Source organism: Kogia breviceps, chromosome 3, assembly GCF_026419965.1.
Source record: "Kogia breviceps isolate mKogBre1 chromosome 3, mKogBre1 haplotype 1, whole genome shotgun sequence".
Classification (NCBI taxonomy): Eukaryota; Metazoa; Chordata; class Mammalia; order Artiodactyla; family Physeteridae; genus Kogia; species Kogia breviceps.
The window spans coordinates 40,657,369-40,678,856 of record NC_081312.1 but is presented as its reverse complement, the minus strand read 5'-3'; the positions used below and the strand labels follow the sequence as shown (position 1 = coordinate 40,678,856).

General features: G+C 34.3%; 1 protein-coding gene across 4 annotated transcripts in view; it reads left to right on the top strand.

The window, feature by feature from the left end:
• Nucleotides 1-21,488, top strand: part of MNAT1 (MNAT1 component of CDK activating kinase) — a 228,101-nt gene that overhangs the window by 111,003 nt on the left and 95,610 nt on the right. For 3 of the 4 annotated variants that reach the window (XM_059059688.2, XM_067028386.1, XM_067028384.1), the window contains one exon: nucleotides 17,918-18,039. In XM_059059688.2, the coding sequence (XP_058915671.1) occupies nucleotides 17,918-18,039 (122 nt within the window). Of the gene's footprint in view, nucleotides 1-17,917; nucleotides 18,040-18,330; nucleotides 18,389-21,488 lie in introns of those variants that run through there. The other variant, XM_067028385.1, reaches the window with a different exon arrangement.

Here is a 21,488-nt window from a genome sequence, read left to right as displayed (position 1 = left end):
CAATTCATTCATCAATCTTTAAAAAAATTATGATTTTATCCTTTAAATTAAAAAAATTTATTCTGGTAAGATACACATACATAAGATTTACCATATTAACTGTTTTTAAGTGTGCAGTTCAGTAGTTTTAAATATATTCATATTGTTGTGCTACCACCACTACAATCTCCATAATTTTTTTCATCTTGTAAAACTGAAATTCTGTGTCCATTAAATAATACACCCTGCCCCCTGCCCCCATAAGTCTACAGGCATTTTTTCCCAATTGTTTGTACACTTAATAGTAATAAAATAAATTAGAAGAATTTAGAGCAAGGAAATATTCACCTGAATCAACATATTTTAGTTTCCTTTATGTTGAGCAGTTAGCTGATAAGCTAGTTTGAACTTGACTTTCAAGATAGAATACTTTTGAGGTTATAGTAGTTTCTTTGTTTTCAACAGGCAAGTCTTGATGATAGATCAATTAGCAAATCCTTAAGAATTAATGTAAATGGTGTGGTAATTCCTGTTATAAGAGATACTTCTTAGAACTCATGAAATTCCTCTTTCCCCCAGGGTATCAATCTGCTCTTGAAGTGAGGAAGTATACTAGTTGCAGTCATGTGTATCATAGCTCAGTTCAAAATTCTTTAGAAATGGAAACTGTTTTTATTTTATTTTAATTTTTTTAACATCTTTATTGGAGTATAATTGCTTTACAACAGTGTGTTACTTTCTGCTTTATAACAAAGTGAATCAGTTATACATATACACATGTTCCTATATCTCTTCCCTCTTGCATCTCCCTCCCTCCCACCTCCCTATCCCACCCCTCTAGGTGGTCACAAAGCACCGAGCTGATCTCCCTGTGCTATGTGGCTGCTTCCCACTAGCTATTTATTCTACGTTTGGCAGTGTATATATGTCCATGCCACTCTGTCACTTTGTCACAGCCTACCCTTCCCCCTCCCCACATCCTCAAGTCCATTCTCTAGTAGGTCTGCGTCTCCATTCCCGTCTTACCCCTAGGAAACTGTTTTTAAAATGCTATGGGAAAGCTAATTAAAATTGAACTTTTAAATTAAAAAGAAAACACAAAACACTGTTAAAGGTTAATATTTTCTCTGAAATGTTTTTAAAAGACCCACAGGAGTGCTGTAGGAAGATTTTTTTAAACCTATTTTCTTAAAGTATAGCTCCTTGAAGACAGGTGTTTATTACTTTGCAGCACAGGTAATTATCTTTAGGTCTGAGTATTCAAAGTATTATTTATTGTTGAATAAATATTAAGAGACTAACTTTAACAACTTTTAGTACATATGTTTTGTGTGCTAGCTTTTTCCTAATGCAAAATGAATCTCAATATGCCATATGATTGGTGACAAATAAGAAACTCCTTATGCAATTAAGGGAAGATCTGTTTATTTAAGAGCTCTCAAAGGTTGTAAAAGATTATACTTGGCTGTATGTGAAGGATAAATGTTGTGCAATAATGCCCCTTAGTTCCCCTTTTATAATAAATCTCAGCTGTGTGCTCAGCGCAAGGGCTCAGTGCCAAAAAGAACAGGTTCAACTTGTCTGTGAGGATTTGCACCACAGTAAAGTGCACAACTGCTTTTGTAGAGGTCATTGTGGAGGTCACAGACATGTACAGTTGAATGAAAGCAACTTTAAAAACATGTAGAACAGATAGTGTTACTTAAGACTCAAGGATCAATGTTAACTTGAAACATTAAAAGGATGGAAAATCACAAAAAGAACCCTCACATACATTTTTCACTTTATATGTTTATATGTTTTCAAATGGATTTAAAACAATTTCTTTGGCACCTTGTCCCAGCATATTTTAAAAGAACTGCAGAATCACTTTTATAATAATTGCCCAGACTTGGAAACATTAACTATTTTAATGTTTGCTAAATTCTGAGCAGTGCTTTGAACAGAGTTCATAAGATACAGGTAGGATATTATGCTGGTAGAACAGAGTATTCAGGTGTGTGTGTGTGTGTGTGTGTGTGTGTGTGTGTGTGTGTGTGTGTGTGTGTGTGTGTGTGTGTGTGTTGTGGGGGAGGGGGTTGGGAGCTGGGAAAGGGGAGTGTGGGTAAGTTCTAATGAAAAGGCAGATTTGGTCTAAAGGAGAATGCCTCCATGAGTCATATTCTCCTGAATTTAGGATCGAAAGATTTAAAAATTAACAACAAAGAAGGACTCTTCTCCCCAAGTATCTCACAAATACTTTCATATTCTTTGCGGTAAGTAGAAATAACTGAGAAATAGCAAGTGGAGAGACTATAAGACCCATGAGTCCAACCTGTAGAAGTTTTGGGTTTAGAATAAAGAACACCAGAAAATAATGTAACTAAGTAATTAAGTAGATGCAGAGCTTACTTAGAGTTGTGTTTTACCTAGAGTTGTGTTTGGTCATAGAGCGACTATTTCTTTTGCTTTTTTTGTTTTAAATGGTGATCAAAATGGCAGGCAGCCATTGGTTTCAGTATAGAGATTAATTAGTAATCTTTAGAATATGCTTCAGCAAATGCAGCTGACTGTCAGTAGCACCTGTCTCAGCAACTGGTAGAATGTTAGTGCTTTTATTCCTCCTGTAATTTCCAGAAGGGCTTTAAAGCTGTGTTCATTAAAGTCTCCAATACTAATTGCTTTCTTTGTCTTCTAGGGCACTGTTTTACTAAATGTACCTCTCATTTATTTATTTATGTGTATATTTATGTATTTAGGTATGAAGGTTATAAAATAAAGTTAGTTTCTTTAATTTTTAAAAAAGAAAACAAATTATGTGATAGTGTGTGTACTCCTGTATTTGTGGAACCATTTTTATGCTCAGTGAACACATAATGTTCTCAGATGAAAAATTTACCAAGAAAATGATTTTTTCTGCATTGCTTTTGTAATTCATATCATAAACATAAAACATGTCTGTCAATTACGCAAAATGATGTGTTAAAGTGTAGTAAAAAGTGATTTAAAGATTTGGTTATTAAGTCAACTTTCTAGGAAGGTGGCTTACCTCTACATTGCTAGAAATTCTTTCTAGCTGAAGTAGTCTTTCTGGTTCATATTTCAAAATATATTCAATTTTCACAGATTCATAGACAAGTCACAATTTTGTATATTTTTTTGAGGAAGATAATATTTTTGCTTGTTGTAAAAAGAAGACTGAACTTCTAAGAGAGTTTCTAAGAAGAATGAAGCACATATCTCAATACAGGTGAAATATGCATCAATCTAAATGTACTATGGTAAAGTTGAATGTGAATATTTTCTAAAAAGAAATTGAGTTGTATGTTTTAATGAACTAGGGTAACTCTCATTTAAACAGCACTTATATACTAACATTTTAAAAACAAATGAGCATTTCCTAATTTACATTTAATAAATATAAATATATATTGCTGAATGCTTCAAAGTAGAATCAGTTCTGGTGGTGTATCCTTTCTATCATCCCTTCACTAGTGCCTGACATCCACTAAATGTTCAGATAAATCAATTTTAATACCATAGTCCTGTAATAAGAAAGTGCTTGGTGAATTCTGGCAGTATAGGGCTTAAAACCTGGGTAGGTTACTTGGCCTTGGAGAACATTAGTTTCTTTTCCTGTAACATAAACAAAATAATACTTACCTCAACTGTATGGATAGGGACTAACATAGTACATGGCATAAAGTAGATGTTCAGTAAATATTTCTGTGTCCTTTGTGTGGAATCCCACTGTTAAGTAATAACATTCTATATCTGCATGACTTTAGTAAAAGACAGTTTATGTGAAATTGTAAGGGAATCAGAGAATCCTAAATATTCTATCCTATTCTACATTTAGAGTCTAGATCTAATTACATGGTGGTTTTGTGAAGGTGGTAGTGGTGATATGTGTTTGGGGAAGGCAGATTGGGATGGTTAAGGTATTCCTAGTATTTGTTGTTTCCTTTTAGGACAGAAGAAGGATAAAGTCAGTGTAGTTTGGCTTAGCTGTTTATTTACTACAGTGGGAATAGCACAATAACTAGTCATTCTGTAGTTAAATGACCTCAAATAGAACCATATTTGTTATATAGTTTTTTTGGGGGATGGCTTGGATTAGAGGATTGGAGTGAGTGGGATACTGTGAATCATTATAAAACATTTGCTCATTCATGAAACAAACATTCCTAATATGTACCAAGCACTGTACTAGGCACAGAGGGTTTATATCTAAATAAAATATGATTTCTTGAATTATTCAGTCTCTATTATGGTGTAAAGAAGCTTTCTGCTACCTTTTCACTGAAAAATATTTCTGCTTCAAAATACTACTAATCTTATGCGATATTTTTTGTTTTGCTTATATCTTAATAGTAATATTTGTAGAAAACTTTATATAAAGCAATTTTCATATTTTATCATATTCAAAAATTTAGACTTATGTGTAAGTTGTTGTTATTGATGGCTAACTAAAAGTTTACTTAAAGTGCCAAGGTGAGAATTCTTTTTTGGAAACTATTTTTGCAATTACTAAAAGTAAATGAGCTAAAATGCTATATGCCTGAAAAGTTTGTAAAATTGCTGGTAAATGCTGTTTTTCTTAAAATTAGTGCAGACTCTTTTAACGAGGTAGATTTTGTCTCACCAAATAGTCTCTTTGATGTTTTTCTTTTCTGATCTTTTTATAGAAACAGTTATGATTTGCTGGACGCTCTGTCCTCTTGGCCACAAATGGTAGTTCAGTAGCAAGACAAGCATCAGAGAAAGAATGTAAAAATAATACTTTTCAACACTGCCTCATTTATCAGTGCTCAAGGAAAAATAAAACCTAGGACAACAAAACCAAACAAGATAAACAGAATCTTTTCCTTGGATCCTACTTTTTCTTTAAGCTAATGCCATATCGCCCTATTTTTATTTTATCTTAGAATTTGATGAAAATAATAATCAAGTTTATTCAATGTTTCTACTTCTCAACTCCCATTCTTTCTTCTATCATTTATATTCTGGCTCCTAGTTTGACTACTGCACTGAAGCTGTTCTTGGTATTAAAATTCTTTTTGCTATAAATACTCTTCCTTTCCTTCCATTTCAGCCCCATTCAGCCTTCATAGCCCATCTCATATGTCATTTTTGTCCATGAATTCAACTGAATGAACATTCAAATACCTGTCATGTTCAGTAGAGTCATATCATATGTACATTTAACTTATTTGAATTCAACTAAAGTTGAAAACAGCAAACAAGGGAGAAAAATAGCAAAGAATTCCTCTCTTCCCCCAGTAAAAAATGTTTTTGAAACAACAAAGTTGCTAAAAGCAAGACAAGTACTTTATCTGGTTTTCCACAGAACAAACAGTAATCTGTTCGAAAAACTAGCTGAGTTGGATTTATATAAAGAGATTATAATATGCACAGAACAATGTACAGTATACTTTATGGGCTATTTAAAGGATTTTTGAGGGGTTATTTTGACATAAGTTTAAGTTTTTGCCTTACTCTGACTTTAGAACCGAATTTAACTCCTGTGCAAAGTGTGACTTCATTGTTATAGCTGTGTTGAACTTAAATCAGTCACATCACTTAGGATCCTTCTAGATAACATTTGGATGCCTCTTGGATGTGTTAGGTATAGAACTATTTAAGGCAGTGATGACTAGCTTAGTTCCTTTTCTGTCTTTATTTTTGTATCATGGAGGAGAGAAGTTTGTATACACAATTATAGTCAAAACACATTACATCAGAGTGAGAAAATGTTATTCCTTTTATATTTCATGCTCATCTATAGTTTGGAACCCTGGGCTTTCTGAAAACTAATTGCATGTGTCCACAAATGTATTGTTGCATTTAGTTTCTACATAAGCCATAGTAGTTCTACATCAATACAAAGGAATTCATAGAAATGCTTTTTTTTAAAAAAAAAAACGTGCAGGGAATTCCCTGGTAGTCCAATGGTTAGGACTCGGTGCTTTCACTGCCAGGGCCTGGGTTCAGTCCCTGGTTGGAGAACTAAGATCCTGCAAGCCACACAGCATGGCCAAAAAAATAAATTAATTAATTAACTTTAAAAATGTGCAGGATTTGGTTATTATATTCAACATACTTTAATGATATTAATCTTTTTCTAAAGATATTATTTCCTAAGTTTTCCCCTACATTTAACATTTCTGTATATGTTACATTTTATTTTTGAAATTCTTTCTCAAGGAATAGTTTAGATTGGTGTGACAATATGAGTTCTAAAATAGAGTTGATGCATTATTAAAGAACATTTTTCTGTGTGGTAATTTGAACACTAATGGTGTGTGTGGTGGGGAGGAGATTACAAATGAATTTCGTTAACAAAGTCTTAAAGTAATTCCCCTGTAGTGAACAGATTTTGATGATGTTTTCAGGGCCAATTTGATATAGAAACAGTTTCAGAGACTTGGCTTGGCAAAGTGAGGATATAACTTTTTTAGGACTATTTGATTTCTAATGAACAATAAGTTTAAGTCCAGCTAGATAAAGAAATTCTTTGATGTTTCAAAGCATCTTACATATTCAAATGGAACTGATTGTCAGTAAAGAGCCAGAAAAATATGGTGCTGTTCTTAGTGTATTCAAGATGAATCCTCTTTCATATTCTGGAAAAGTCTGGTGTTTTTTTTTTTTTGAGAAGGAAAAATTGGGGGAAAAATAGGTAATTTAAAATAGGCATCGTATTTCAAAAAACAAGAATGCTCATAAAGGCTGATTTGTGGGAATAAGTCAGTATTAGAATGCTTAAAAAAACCAACCCATAATCATTTTTTAAAAAGAGTTATATTCTGCTCATTCCAAAACACGCATTCAGAAAGGGAATGGAGTCTGATGATTCTAGTAGAGACTTGGGTATCTGGGAATTAGTGATTGTTTTTTCCACTGGCCATTTCTTTAGTATATATAGAATCAAGCTATTTTACATTAAATTTGGGGAAAATTATTTTTATTTTCATCATACATTATCAGGTAGTGGTTTATTTCCACTACGGTCATGAAATCGTAGCAGATTGGACCTGGACGAACATCTAGTCCAACCCTCCAGTTTGCCCCCACCCCCTCGCTGTTAATGAATATGAAGCTTAGAGAAATAAAATCACCTCAGTTCATTTTAATTTAGAGGCAGTGTTAGCATAAGTATATAGTTACTTCTTACCACGCAGGGTCTTGTCCCTCATTTGTCTTACGCTGGTTACTGTTAATTTTGAAAGAAATTAGAGAAAGCCATTTCTATGGGGGAAAATGAATTGTACTTACCATGAAATTATGTGCTACCAGGAAGTTGTTACCATGCAGCTGTTGCAGTGATGACAGGCTGATGTCACCCTAGAGTGACCAGAACAGCATAGTATAAAAATTGCTCTGCTTGCTCCTAAAATAAATTGAAAACAACCGAATTACCAAAAGAAATTGCCTAGAATCAGTAGCTTGACGGCAGTGCCATGTGTATTTTTAAAGTATTCTCTATTCCATTAAAAAACTGTGTGAGTACTCCCACAAATACAATTTAGAAATATGTCCACATCCACATACAGATCCATACATGTGCACAAATAGAAAACACATGTACATATGTGCACACACATATTTAAATTATTAGGACACTTACCGACATAGAAACAGTATTTCAAAAATCATTAATTGATTTTCTGAAAGGTCTCCTGTAGATGTTTTCCCTGGAAATAATCAGTAGAATTGTACTGGCTTAATTCTCTGAGACCAGTGAAATATTCTGGTTTCTAATTTCCTTTAGCAATGTGATACGTTCTATAGGATTTGATAATTTTAACATGTGAGAGGATCCAGTTTTTTAAGAACAGTCACCACTATCATTGTTTTGTTGTTTGTTTGTTTTTATTTTGCATTTAGATGATTCAACAAAATAAAAGTAAAAGGAACAATCTCATTGAAAAAGTGATCTACTAGAATATAAGCTTGTTGGTGGCAGGGGCTTGTATCTGTTTTGTTCACTGCTGTACTTTTTAGTTTTTGGCTATAGTTAGTGTTCAGTATTTGTCTTTTGAATGGGTGTTGATTACAGCAGAATAACCACAATGTTTTGTTGTTTGAAATTTTGTTGAAATGAGTTCTTAAGTGGCTAGAAAGCACATTTCCAGGCTAGGGAAAAAATGCATCTACTGACTTTCTCTAATGAATAAGAAACAGTATTAAAGTGTGGAAAATCTGGAGATGTATTCCTTACGTACTCTCGTAGTACATGTGATTACAAAATTCCAATTGTTTACATGGAGTAAGAGCATTGTGAAATTTATAGAATTTGGAAACCTGACTCTCCATCTTACTGTTTTTCTGATGTTCATACTACTACACCAGATGACTGTTCACATGCCCCTTCGTATTATTCATTCATTCTACAAAATACTGAGCAGCTCTTTGGTGTCAGGTACTGTGCTGTGAGGCATGGCAGTGAACAACAGGGCCTTGCAGTCTAATGGGGGAGACATGTTAAACAGATATTTATACACAGAGTTTACCAAGCTTACAGAGTTTATTAGCAAATATAAAAATTAAGAGAGTTCTGAATCTTAAAATTTTGTTAAAGGATTTTCAGAATCATTTAACCCATCACTCTGAATTGCTAGTACTTTATGAATTACAACTTGTTCTGTGGTACTTAACAAAATCATATACTGATTGATATGGAAGGGTATTTTCATTATTGCTTATTTCAACAACCTATATATTAATGATTACTAATTAACTTTTCTGTTATTTTAATTAGAAAATAATTATTTTCTTTATTAATGTTATTTTAAATGGCTTGCTGCATTCTGAGTTTGTGTGTGTGTGTGTGTGTGTGTGTGTGTGTGTGTGTGTGTTGACGGTGACCAGAAGATTTTTAAAGTGAGAGTTGTTTTCAGAGTTAACTTTATCTCTTATTAAATGACTTCCAGAAATCTAGATCATATAATTTTTAATTTGGAATTAAATCCTGCATTTTAGAGTTAGCACAAAAGATAGTTTGTGTTTTTCCTTTACTTGAGGGACACGAATAACGATAATATTTGTGTTGTACTATAGATTATCTAACAGATAAATCTCAGTAAATTGTAAACTGTTTTTTATAGTAGACCTGAAGCTTGCTGAGTAAGACAAGTTAAAGATATATTTCAAATTATTACTTAAAATTACGGCCATGGGCTTCCCTGGTGGTGCAGTGGTTAAGAATCCTCCTGCCAATGCAGGGGACACGGGTTCAAGCCCTGGCCCAGGAAGATCACACATGCCACGGAGCAACTAGGCTCATGTGCCACAACTACTGAGCCTGTGCTTTAGAGCCCACAAGCCACAACTACTGAACCCACGTGCCACAGCTACTGAAGCCTGTGCGCCTAGAACCTGTGCTCTGCAACAAGAGAAGTCACCGCAATGAGAAGCCTGTGCACCTCAACAAAGAGTAGCCCCTGCTCGCTGCAACTAGAGAAAGCCCACGCACAGTAACAAAGACCCAACACAACCCAAAATAAATAAATACATTAAAAAGTTACAGCCATGTATAATTACCTTTGTTAGCATTTGCATTGTTCTTCAAATGTTTTTGTTTTTCTATATGGAAATGAGCTGAATTTTGGAAACTCTTTCCACAAATGCTTATATTTTTGACTAGCAAATTATTGAAATATAACTTAGGGCTCTAAGGTATATCTTAGAAGAGAAACAGGGGCTCCCTTTTGTTACATTCTAGGGGAGTAAAACATTAATTATACTATTGAATGTAGAGTTTGCCTGCAATTTTCCCCGAGTGTAGATATTATCTAAGGTTGCATGATTTGCTGTGGCTCTTCTTGCTACATTTTTACCCTCAACACCTCATTTATTTATTATTTGTATGGCAACTACAACAGAAATTGAAAGGGCATCAGTTTTGTGTTACGGTTTTGAAAGTCAGCAAAATGTAGTTGAATTACTTAATGTGGGTGTTATTCAGGACTCATTACTAGGATCTCACTCTTTATACATTTGTCTCCCCCAAATTTTATTTTTTCTCATGACTTTGCCCATCATTTTGTTGATGATAATAGCAAAGTTTCTCCTGGGTTTATTTTATATTTTTAGCTGCTTTTACTGAATGTTTCTACTTGGATATTTCATATATAGTCAGCAATGTTGATTTGATTTGAACAACCATCTTAAACTCTTTAGTTTTTAAACAGCTTTATTGAGGTATTAGTTTACTTACTATAAAAAATTACTCATTTTAAATGTATGATTTGGTGATTTTTGTACTTCTGTGTAGTCACTTTGCATTCACACTTCTAGCCCCTAGTGATTATTAATGTACTTTCTATCTACAGTTTTACCTTTTCTGGACATTACTTACAAATGGAATCAAACAATATGTAGTCTTTTGCCTAGCTTCTTTTTTTTTTTTTTTTGTGATACGCGGGCCTCTCACTGCTGTGGCCTCTCCCGTTGCGGAGCACAGGCTCCGGACGCGCAGGCTCAGCGGCCATGGCCCACAGGCCCAGCCGCTCCGCGGCATGTGGGACCCTCCTGGACCAGGGCAGGGACCCGCGTCCCCTGCATCGGCAGGCAGACCCCCAACCGCAGTGTGCGCCACCAGGGAAGCCCCAAGCTTCTTTTTTTTAGCATAAAATTTTTGAAGTTAATATGTTGTAGCATGTATAAATGTTTTATTCCTTTTTGTTGCTAAATAGTATTCAGCATATAAATATTAAATGAATGAATTCATATTCATATTGTATGAATATACTTCATTTTGCTTATCCATTCACCAGTTGATGGACATTTAGATTGTTTCCACTATTTGGCTACCATGAGTAATGCAGCTGTTCTTATAAAAGTCTTTGGTCATGTGTTTTCATTTCTTTTGGGTAGATACCTTTGAGTGGAATTACTAAGTCATATAGTAAATTTATTTGTAAATTTAAGAAAAACTGTTAAACTAATTTCAAAGTGGACACACCTTTGTACACGCTCACCAGCAACGTTTAAGGGTTGTAATTTCTCTCTACATCCTCAGTGACACTTGGATTATGGCCGTTTTAGGGGTGTGAAGTAGTACTTCCTTGTACTTTTAATTTGCATTTTTCTAAAGGTTAATGGTGTTGAGTATCATTTCATGTGCTTATTAGTCCTTTGTGTATCTTCTTTGGTGAAATGTCTTTTAAAATCTTTGCCCATTTTTAAATTGGGGTTTTTGTTTTTTTTTAAAGAATTGTTCAGCTATAAGAGTCCTTTGTATATATTTCTGGATACAGGTTCTCTATAAGGCATGTAATTTGCAAGTATTTTCTCCTACTCTGTGTTTTATCTTTTTTTAAAAAAATCTTCTCTCCTCAATCCTTCTCTTTCCCAATTACCCTGTTTCAGTTAGTCTTCAGCTGTGTCTGGTCTTCACATTTTAGTATTCAACTCAGCTATTCCAGATTGCTACCAAGTCTTGCAGTTTTAATTATAATCTTTTTTTTTTCTCTTCCTCTCAGTCACTACTCAAATCTTCAAACCTAATTACTAAAATAGCTACAAACCTGACCTACTTGATTCTAGGCTCTTCTTTCTTTAGCACTATTGTATTTTCTATTCTATAGATGCTTAGCTATTTTCTTTTCAGACTAACGAAGATTCCATGATATATTTTTAAACTAGTTATAATGAAAAATTTCAAAAAGAGCAAAGTAGAAAAATCATACAATGAATATTCATATGCCTAATGTCTAGATTCAGTAATCTTTAATTTGCTTCATATATATGTATCTTTTTCTGAACCATTTTGAAGTAAATTGCAGTCACTGTGAAATTTTACCTTTAAATTCTTTAACCTGCATCTCCCTCTGACCTGCCTTGATGTAGGACATTCTTATATGTAACCGTAATGCCATAATCGCACAAAACAAAATTAATAAAAATCCTCTAATGTAATCTTATACCCAGTCCATATTCAGATTTCAACTGTCCCCCAAATGTCTCATGACTGTTTTCTCCCTTCCTAAATTGTTACTGAGCTAATGACTCTTTATATTTATTAAAACCCTTAATTCTTTTAAAATCTATAACAGCTCATATCTCATGCTACATTTCTTGCTTTTCTTTCTCATGCCACTGACTTATTGAAGAGACCAAGCCAGTTGTCATATAGTATGGTTTTAAATTTTTCTCCTATGGTGTTGTTCAGTGTGGTCCCTAGTATATTTTTATTATCTTTTTTATGGTTATAAAAATTATACCCATTTTGGCCAATTAAAAAATACTGCATAAAGATAAAAATATAAATCATAATCTCATCACCTAGAGATTACTACAGTTAACATTTTGGTGTATCCATTATAGCTTTTTTCTTATGCAGATTTAAAAAATAAGTTTAGATCATCCTTATTATGTATTTACTAGTTTATTAATTTCTCTTTGAACATAATTTTAAATGGCATACATGCTGTTACAATCGAACTCATGTTTACTTAATTTTCCCAGTATTGCTGAACATTTATGTTCCTTTTGGTTTTTCACAATTATAAACTGTGATGGTCAGTCTTTTGAATAAAGATCTGATTAGTATTTTCTGTCTTTTTCTTATAAATTCTTATAAGTGGAATTATTTTTTTTAACATCTTTATTGAAGTATAATTGCTTTACAATGGTGTGTTAGTTTCTGCTTTACAACAAAGTGAATCAGTTATACATATACATATGTTCCCATATCTCTTCCCTCTTGCGTCTCCCTCCCTCCCACTCTCCCTATCCCACCCCTCTATGTGGTCACAAACCACCTAGCTGATCTTCCTGTGCCATGCGGCTGCTTCCCACTAGCTATCCACCCTACATTTGGTAGTGTATTATGTCCATGCCACTCTCTCACTTCGTCACAGCTTACCCTTCCCCCTCGCCATATCCTCAAGTCCATGCTCTAGTAGGTCTGTGTTTTATTTCTGTCCTACCCCTAGTCTCTTCATGACATTTTTTTTCTTAGATTCCATATATATGTGTTAGCATACGGTATTTGTTTTTCTCCTTCTGACTTACTTCACTCTGTATGACAGACTCCAGGTCCATCCACCTCACTACAAATAACTCAGTTTCGTTTCTTTTTATGGCTGAGTAATTACAAGTGGAATTATTGGGTTAAGCTATATGAATACTTTAAAGGTTTACTAAATTGTTTTTCATAAAGAAAGCAATTCCATTATTTGCTCTCCTATCAGCAGCGTATGAGAACATCTTTCTCCACACTCTCTTGTCATATTGGGCATTATTATTTCATTTTATCCTTTGTTTGGTAATTTGATGGAGATTTGTTTTGACATTGTTTTGAAGGGTCTGATTTTTTACCATATGAGTTCAAATTAGTCTTGGAATATTTTCTGGCTGTAATGTAAGCTGTACCATACTGATTCAGTCTCTTTCGGCCCCCACTTCCCCATATATCCATTCTCTGCTCCTGTTTATTTCATATAGTCTCAAGACACACATACTGCTCTAGTAACATTTCTGTCTTCTTTATTGCCTTGCTTTTGTAGACTTTGTCTGCCCTCTGAGGTCTTGCACAAGTTGCAGTGTTTCAGTTTTCCACCTTTCATTGATTTTTTCCTCTCTTTTGATTTTTCTATAGCCCTCTTCAGTCTATACTATATCATTTGGTGCCAAGTCAAATTTAGTTCAGGTGTTGAATATCACTATTGCATCATACAGTGTGACTTCTTTAATCTGAATCCTCCTTTTCCTGATAATTTAGAATAATATCACACTTACTGTTTTGTGTAGAAATATCACTTTCATTTTCATTTTGCATCCAGAAGCTTTTAAACACCGTTTTGCCTCCAGTCACTTAAAAACCCCTAACATTTTCCTCATAGGACTTGTTGAGATAGCTGGTCTCTTGGTGATTTTATTTTTTAAATCTTAATTATGTCAGTGATTTGTACTGTAAGTTCTTCCTCAGCTTTAGATTTGAGAAGCTTGGCATCTATCTCACACCAGTTTTGGGGGGAAAAGATTGAATGTTAGAAGACTAGGTTGTGTATCATTTATGAACTTTATTTTCTCATTCTCATGATAAATAGAATTGCCACTGAGTAATGTTTATTGCTCTCTAAATGCTATAATAAAAAACTCTGTCTTTTTGAACCTATGACATTTTGACCATATCTAAATTATTAGAATTTGTATAGAAATCTAGGACTTACTTATTAATATCAGACTTTTAAATTGAGCAACTGTGATTATATTGTCTAAAAATAGGATATTGATAGGCAGTGTGGTATGGTAGAGCCCACACTGGACAGGAATTAGGAGATATGACTCTAACTATGTGACCTTAGGAGAAATTTATATTTTAGGGGTCTTAGTTTCTTTATCCATAAAATAAAGAAGTTAGGGGAAAAGAACACAGGCTTTAGAATCTGACACCCTTGACTTTTAATCCTCAACCCGCCATTACCTACAGTGTGACCTTGCTAAGTCACATATCTAAGCCCCTGTTCCTTATTTGTAAAGTAGGGATGATAGTATTTATCTCATAAAACTATTGTGAATACTAAAGAAATAATGCATTAAAAGCCTTTAGACCAGTGCCTGGCACCGAGTAAATAATGTGAGCTATTATTATTATATGATCTTTTATGTACCCACAAACTTGCAGACAACACTTTGGATTATATGACATCATAACTTTTAACTTGGGCATCATTGTTGCTATTTAGGGAATGATTACTTTTAATGTGTTCATTCCCACATTAGTGACTTAAGAGAGCCTGTCTTTTTTTTGAATATTATCTTCCTTGGAAAATATTCCAGCTCTTGGAATTATCCATTTTGTATTATCTTTCCTGAGTCTTGCTTTCTAATTTGTAATGTGAAAATGGAGTAATCAAAGTAATCTGCATTACTGTGTTATGGGATAACTATAATATAATAGGTGTCCTTTTAAAATTCTTACAATTTCCTTTTTCTTTTTTTTTAACCTAAAAATGTGACAGTAATACTGGACTTTCTGTATAATGTGACAGGAGAATACAGTACTTAGTAACTTATGAAGAAGACACTTTGAAACAGGGATGTCAAAATGCCACTCAAAATGTCCCGCTTAGGCAGGCCCCTTCTTAACCTGTGTAATACTCTGTATTCAGATTCATTGTTCAGAAATTGGATTACTGAGAGGTAGTACAAGATTTAGCTTGACAGTTTCAAGTTTATTTAGAAAGGCTGTGAAACATATGGAGGTTAAGGGTTAAAATAATGTTAATGGAGTTTTCCATATATCTCACTTTTATCTCGTTTTTGATGTGTATTATTTCAGCCAGGTAAATGAGCAAATCAGAATATCTAAAACCATTTTTATTAAAAAAATTTTGTTAAAGACACATTTTTCATTTCACCAAGAATTTTTATTATTTTTAAAAAATTTTATTTATTTTATTTTTGGCTGCGTTGGGTCTTCATTGCTGCACACAGGCTTTCGCTAGTTGCGGCAAGTGGGGGCTACTCTTTGTTGAGGTGCGCGGGCTTCTCATTGTGGAGGCTTCTCTGGTTGCGGAGCACGGGCTCTAGGTGCGTGGGCTTCACCTAGTTGTGGTGCGTGGGCTCAGTAGTTGTGGCTAGCAGGCTCTAGAGCACAGGTTCAGTAGTTGTGGCGCACGGGCTTAGTTGTTCTGTGGCATGTGGGATCTTCCCGGACCAGGGCTTGAACCCGTGTCCCCTGCACTGGCAGGCAGATTCCTAACCACTGTGCCACCAGGCAAGTCCTGAAACCCATTTTAAAAAATTGTGGTAAAATATATATTACATAAACTTTACCATTTTAACTATTTTGAAGTATGTTCATGGTGTACATCCATCACCACCATCCATCTCCAGGATTTTTTTAATCTTCTCCAATTAAAACTCTGTACTCATTTAAATAGTAATGCCTCATCCCCTGCCACCCCACACCCTCTGGCAATCATCATTCTGCTTTCTGTCTCTATGAATTTGACTACTCTAAGAACCTCATATAATTGGAATCATACAATATTTATCCTTTTGTGACTGGCTTATTTCATTCACTTAGCATAATGTCTCCAAGGTTCATCCATGTTTTAGCATGTATCAGATTTCTTTCCTTTTTTAAGACTGAATAATAGTCCATTGTGTGAATATCCTATTCACTATCCATCGATGGACACAAGGTTAATTTTACCTTTTGGCTATTGTGAGTAATGCTGCTATGAGTAGGGGTGTACAAATATCTGTTCAAGTTCCTCCTTTCACTACTTTTGGGTGTATACCCAGAAGTGGAGTTGTTGGCTTATATGGTAATTTTATATTTAATCTTTTAATCTTTTGAGGAATTGCTGTCTGTTTTCCATAGTAGCTGTACCATTTTACATTCCCATCAGCAATGGACATGAGTTCCAATTTCTCCACATCCTTGCCAACACTTGTTATTTTACATGGTTTTTTGTTTTTGTTTTGGATAATAGCCATCCTAAATAGCTGTGGGTGTTAAGTGATACAGTTGGGCCCTCTGTATTTGTGGGTTCCACATCCATGGCTTCAAGCAGCCATGAAATTCAATCTGGGTTTGGTTGAATTCATGGATGCAGAATCCAGGCATGAGGAATCTGGGGATAGGGAGGTCTGACTGTGCTAGTATGCCATTTTATATAAAGGACTTCTGCATCCATGGATTTTGGTATCCCTGGGGCAGCTTGGAACCAGACCCCTCAGGGATACTGAGGGGCGATTTTATATCCTCATGGTTTTGATTTGCATTTCCCTAATGACTAGTGATGTTAAACATCTTTTTTGGTGCTTATTGGCCATTTATACATCTCTGGAGAAATGTCTGTTCATGTCCTTTGCCCGAGTTTGGTGAAGGAGTTTTGAGGTCACAGTGTCAGAGAAGCTATAAATATGATGGTAAACTAGCTAGGATAATGCTACATGGTATTAAACTTGTTGAAGAGAAAAACCATGAGTCATATGCACACATCCTCAGTGGTCATTCCTCACTGCCTCAGTTGCACTGTATCACTTTCAATTCATGGTTTTTACCTTTTTTTTTCTTTAAATGAAAGAGAACAAATGTTTTATGTATCCAACTTAGTAATTTAAGTAATGGAAACTAAGGGAGGCAACAAGAAGAATGAATTATAAACTAGAAAACATTGGAATTAATAACTGTAAGAACTAGTTTTTATTAAAAAGTTAGGACATAGAGAAGCTGATGAGAACTATACCAAGAAAAATAACAGAATTAGAGTTAGAATCAGAAAACATGGACCATATAAAAATATACGGATTTTAAAAATTTAGAATTATGTGCTCGATTACAATAAATATGTAAATCTCAGTGTAATGATGATATGTGGCTGAGTGGCATTTTATTTTGTATATTTTTCATCAAGTATGGTCTTTTAATTTTATTTAGTAGTTCTTTTCAGAAAAATATGTGGATATTCCATTCACCTTAATTTTTAGCATAATATTCCTCATTTTGTGTGTGTGTATGTAAGTAGACATCACATACACATATTTGTTAAGTAAGTTTAATTCCATTTTAAAGACTTAAGAGAATAGACATTTATGTGGCAAAACTTTGCAGAGAATAATTTCATTAGTGTCCTTCCTTAACTAAAGCTTTCAACAAAACAGAGGTTACCAAAACTGTCAAAGTTGTATAATAATAATAGGAAAATGTGAGAATAGACTATGCTTATATGTTTGCTGAATTCTACCATTGACATTTAACAGCTGTACTCTTTAAGGCTAAATTTTAATTTAATGATGGATTTAGTTTTCTTCCTTTAAATCATGTGTCACTGACTCTGTGTTAATTATATAATATGGGTTTCAGTAATGTAATGAATAATGGGTAATATTTTTAATGTGAGGAATTTAGCTCATCTTTAAACTGACTGAAAATAAGTATTAATATGAAAGTAATATTAAAAAGTATTATTTTCCTTCATTTTTCTAACAGGGTCAACATATTACATTACCAACCATTCAAAAGCTTGAAGAAGCTCTATATGAATACCAACCACTGCAAATAGAGACTTGTGGGCCACAAGTTCCTGAGCTTGAGATGCTAGGAAGACTTGGGTAAGTGTTCAGAAGAACTTCTCATTGAGGAGCTGATGTTTAGGGATTAGTTGTTGCCATTTTTAACTGATACTTTAACATTCTTAGATTTTGAGTTTACAGAACTTTACTCTTTTGTAAGAAATGAATGGTGCTTAATACTAAGTTAATATGTTATTTTTCCAACGGTCCTATTAGGTTTTTTGAGATTGAGACTGGATTGTATTAGTTCCCTTTTAAGGATGTCATTGGCAGCCAGCCATACTGAAGTAGTTGTTCATTTTCGGCTCACTGTGTATTTTTTTTTTTTAGAAATATGGGCTTAATTTACTCAGCAGTAAGCCAGTGAAAATAGAGTTGAACTCCTTGCCATGAAAAAGAGTAGAAAAAGAGTAGATTTACTCAATGTCTGTTGTGTACAGTGAAATTATCTTTATGAGAAATGATCCACAAAATATATTTTGTCAAAGGGTATGATGTAGAGCTGGTCCAGTGGCTCAAAAGCTGTAATATATGCATCCATTTTGGAAATGAACGTGGGATTGTGGCTTTTGTGAGTGATGGAGATGATCACGTTCTATTTTAGGGGTACAAATGGGTATTAGTGTACTTATGGAAAGTATACATATAAACTTTGTTGGATGGAGTAAAACATATCTTGATCTGGTGTCTCAATCTAAACTACTGAATGAAAACATAATCTAGAAACAGTTGTTTCTTAACAAAATGAAATAGCACAAACAATATAATGTGGATCAGGAAACTTACACAAGCCTATTAGATAGCCTCATCCACCAGAGGGCAGACAGCAGAAGCAAGAACTACAGTCCTACAGCCTGTGGAACAAAAACCACATTCACAGAAAGATAGATAAGACGAAAAGGCAGATGGCTATGTACCAGATGAAGAAACAACATAAAACCCCAGAGAAACAACTAAGTGAGGTGGAGATAGGCAACCTTGAAGAAAAAGAATTCAGAATAATGATGGTGAAGATGATCCAGGACCTTGGAAAAAGAATGGAGGCAAAGATCGAAAAGATGCAAGAAATGTTTAACAAAGACCTAGAAGAATTAAAGAACAAACAGAGATGAACAATAGAGTAACTGAAATGAAAACTACACTAGAAGGAATCAATAGCAGAATAACTGAGGCAGAAGAATGGATAAGTGACCTGGAAGACAGAATGGTGGAATTCACTGCTGTGGAACAGAATAAAGAAAAAAGAATGAAAAGAAATGAAGACAGCCTAAGAGACCTCTGGGACATTAAACACAACAACATTCGCATTATTAAGGGTCCCAGAAGGAGAAAATATTTGAAGAGATTATAGTTGAAAACTTCCCTAACATGGGAAAGGAAATAGCCACCCGCGTCCAGGAAGCGCAGCGAGTACCATATAGGATAAATCCAAGGAGAAACACGCCAAGACACATAGTAATCAAATTGGCAAAAATTAAAGACAAAGAAAAATTATTGAAAGCAGCAAGGGAAAAATGACAAATAATATAAAAGGGAACTCCCATAAGGTTAACAGCTGATTCTCAGCAGAAACTCTACAAGCCAGAAGGGAGTGGCATGATATACTTAAAGTGATGAAAGGGAAGAACCTACAACCAAGATTACTCCACCCGGCAAGGATCTCATTCAGATTCTATGGAGAAATCAAAAGCTTTACAGACAAGCAAAAGCTAAGAGAATTTAGCACCACCAAACCAGCTCTACAACAAATACTAAAGGAACTTCTCTAAGTGGGAAACACAAGAGAAGAAAAGGACCTACAAAAACAAACCCAAAACTATTCAGAAAATGGTCATAGGAACATACATATCAATAATTATCTTAAACATGAATGGATTAAATGCTCCAACCAAAAGACACAGGTTTGCTGAATGGATAGAAAAACAAGACACATATATATGCTGTCTACAAGAGACCCACTTCAGAACTAGAGACACAAACAGACTGAAAGTGAGGGGATGGAAAAAGATATTCCATGCAAATGGAAATCAAAAGAAAGCTGTAGTAGCAATACTCATATCAGATAAAATAGACTTTAAAATAAAGAATGTTACAAGAGACAAGGAAGGACACTATATAATGATGAAGGGATCAATCCAAGAAGAAGATATAACAATTATAAATATATATGCACCCAACATAGGAGCACCTCAATACATAAGGCAACTGCTAACAGCTATAAAAGAGGAAATCGACAATAACACAGTAATAGTAGGGGACTTTAACACCTCACTTACACCAATGGACAGATCATCCAAAATGAAAATAAATAAGGAAACAGAAGCTTTAAATGGCACAATAGACCAGATAGATTTAATTGATATTTATAGGACATTCCATCCAAAACCAGCAGATTACAGTTTCTTCTCAAGTGTGCACAGAACATTCTCCAGGATAGATCACGTCTTGGGTCACAAATCAAGCATCAGTAAATTTGAGGAAATTGAAGTCATATCAAGCATCTTTTCTGAACACAATGCTATGAGATTAGAAATGAATTACAGGAAAAAAAATGTAAAAAACACAAACACATGGAGGCTAAATAATATGTTACTAAATAACCAAGAGATCACTGAAGAAATCAAAGAGGAAATCAAAAAATAACTAGAGACATATGACAATGAAAACATGATGATCCAAAACCTATGGGATGCAGCAAAAGCAGTTCTAAGAGGAAAGCTTGTAGATATACAAGCCTACCTCAAGAAACAGGAAAAATCTCAATCTAACTTTACACCTAAAGGAACTAGAGCAAGAAGAACAAGCAAAACCCAAAGTTAGCAGAAGGAAAGAAATCATAAAGATAATAGCAGAAATAAATGAAATAGAAACGAACAATAGCAATGATCAATAAAACTAAAAGTTGGTTCTTTGAGAAGATAAACAAAATTGATAAACCATTAGCCAGACTCATCAAGAAAGAGGGAGAGGATTCAAATCAATAAAATTAGAAATGAAAAAGGAGAAGTTACAACAGACACCGCAGAAATACAAAGCATCCTAAGAGACTACTAAAAGCAACTCTATGCCAACAAAATAGACAACCTGGAAGAAATGGACAAATTCTTAGAAAGGAATAACCTTCCAAGACTGAACCAGGAGGAAATAGAAGATATGAACAGAGCAATCACAAGTAATGAAATTGAAACTGATGAAAAATCTTCCAACAAACAAAAGTCCAGGACCAGATGGCTTCACAGGTGAATTCTATGAAACATTAAGAGAAGAGCTAACACCATCCTTCTCAAACTCTTCCAAAAATTGCAGAGGATGGAATACTCCCAAACTCATTCTGTGAGGCCACCGTCACCCTGATACCAAAACCAGACAAAGATACTGCAAAAAAAGAAAATTACAGGCCAATATCACTGATGAATATAGATGCAAAAATCCTCAACAAAATACTAGCAAACAGAATCCAACAACACATTAAAAGGATCATACACCAT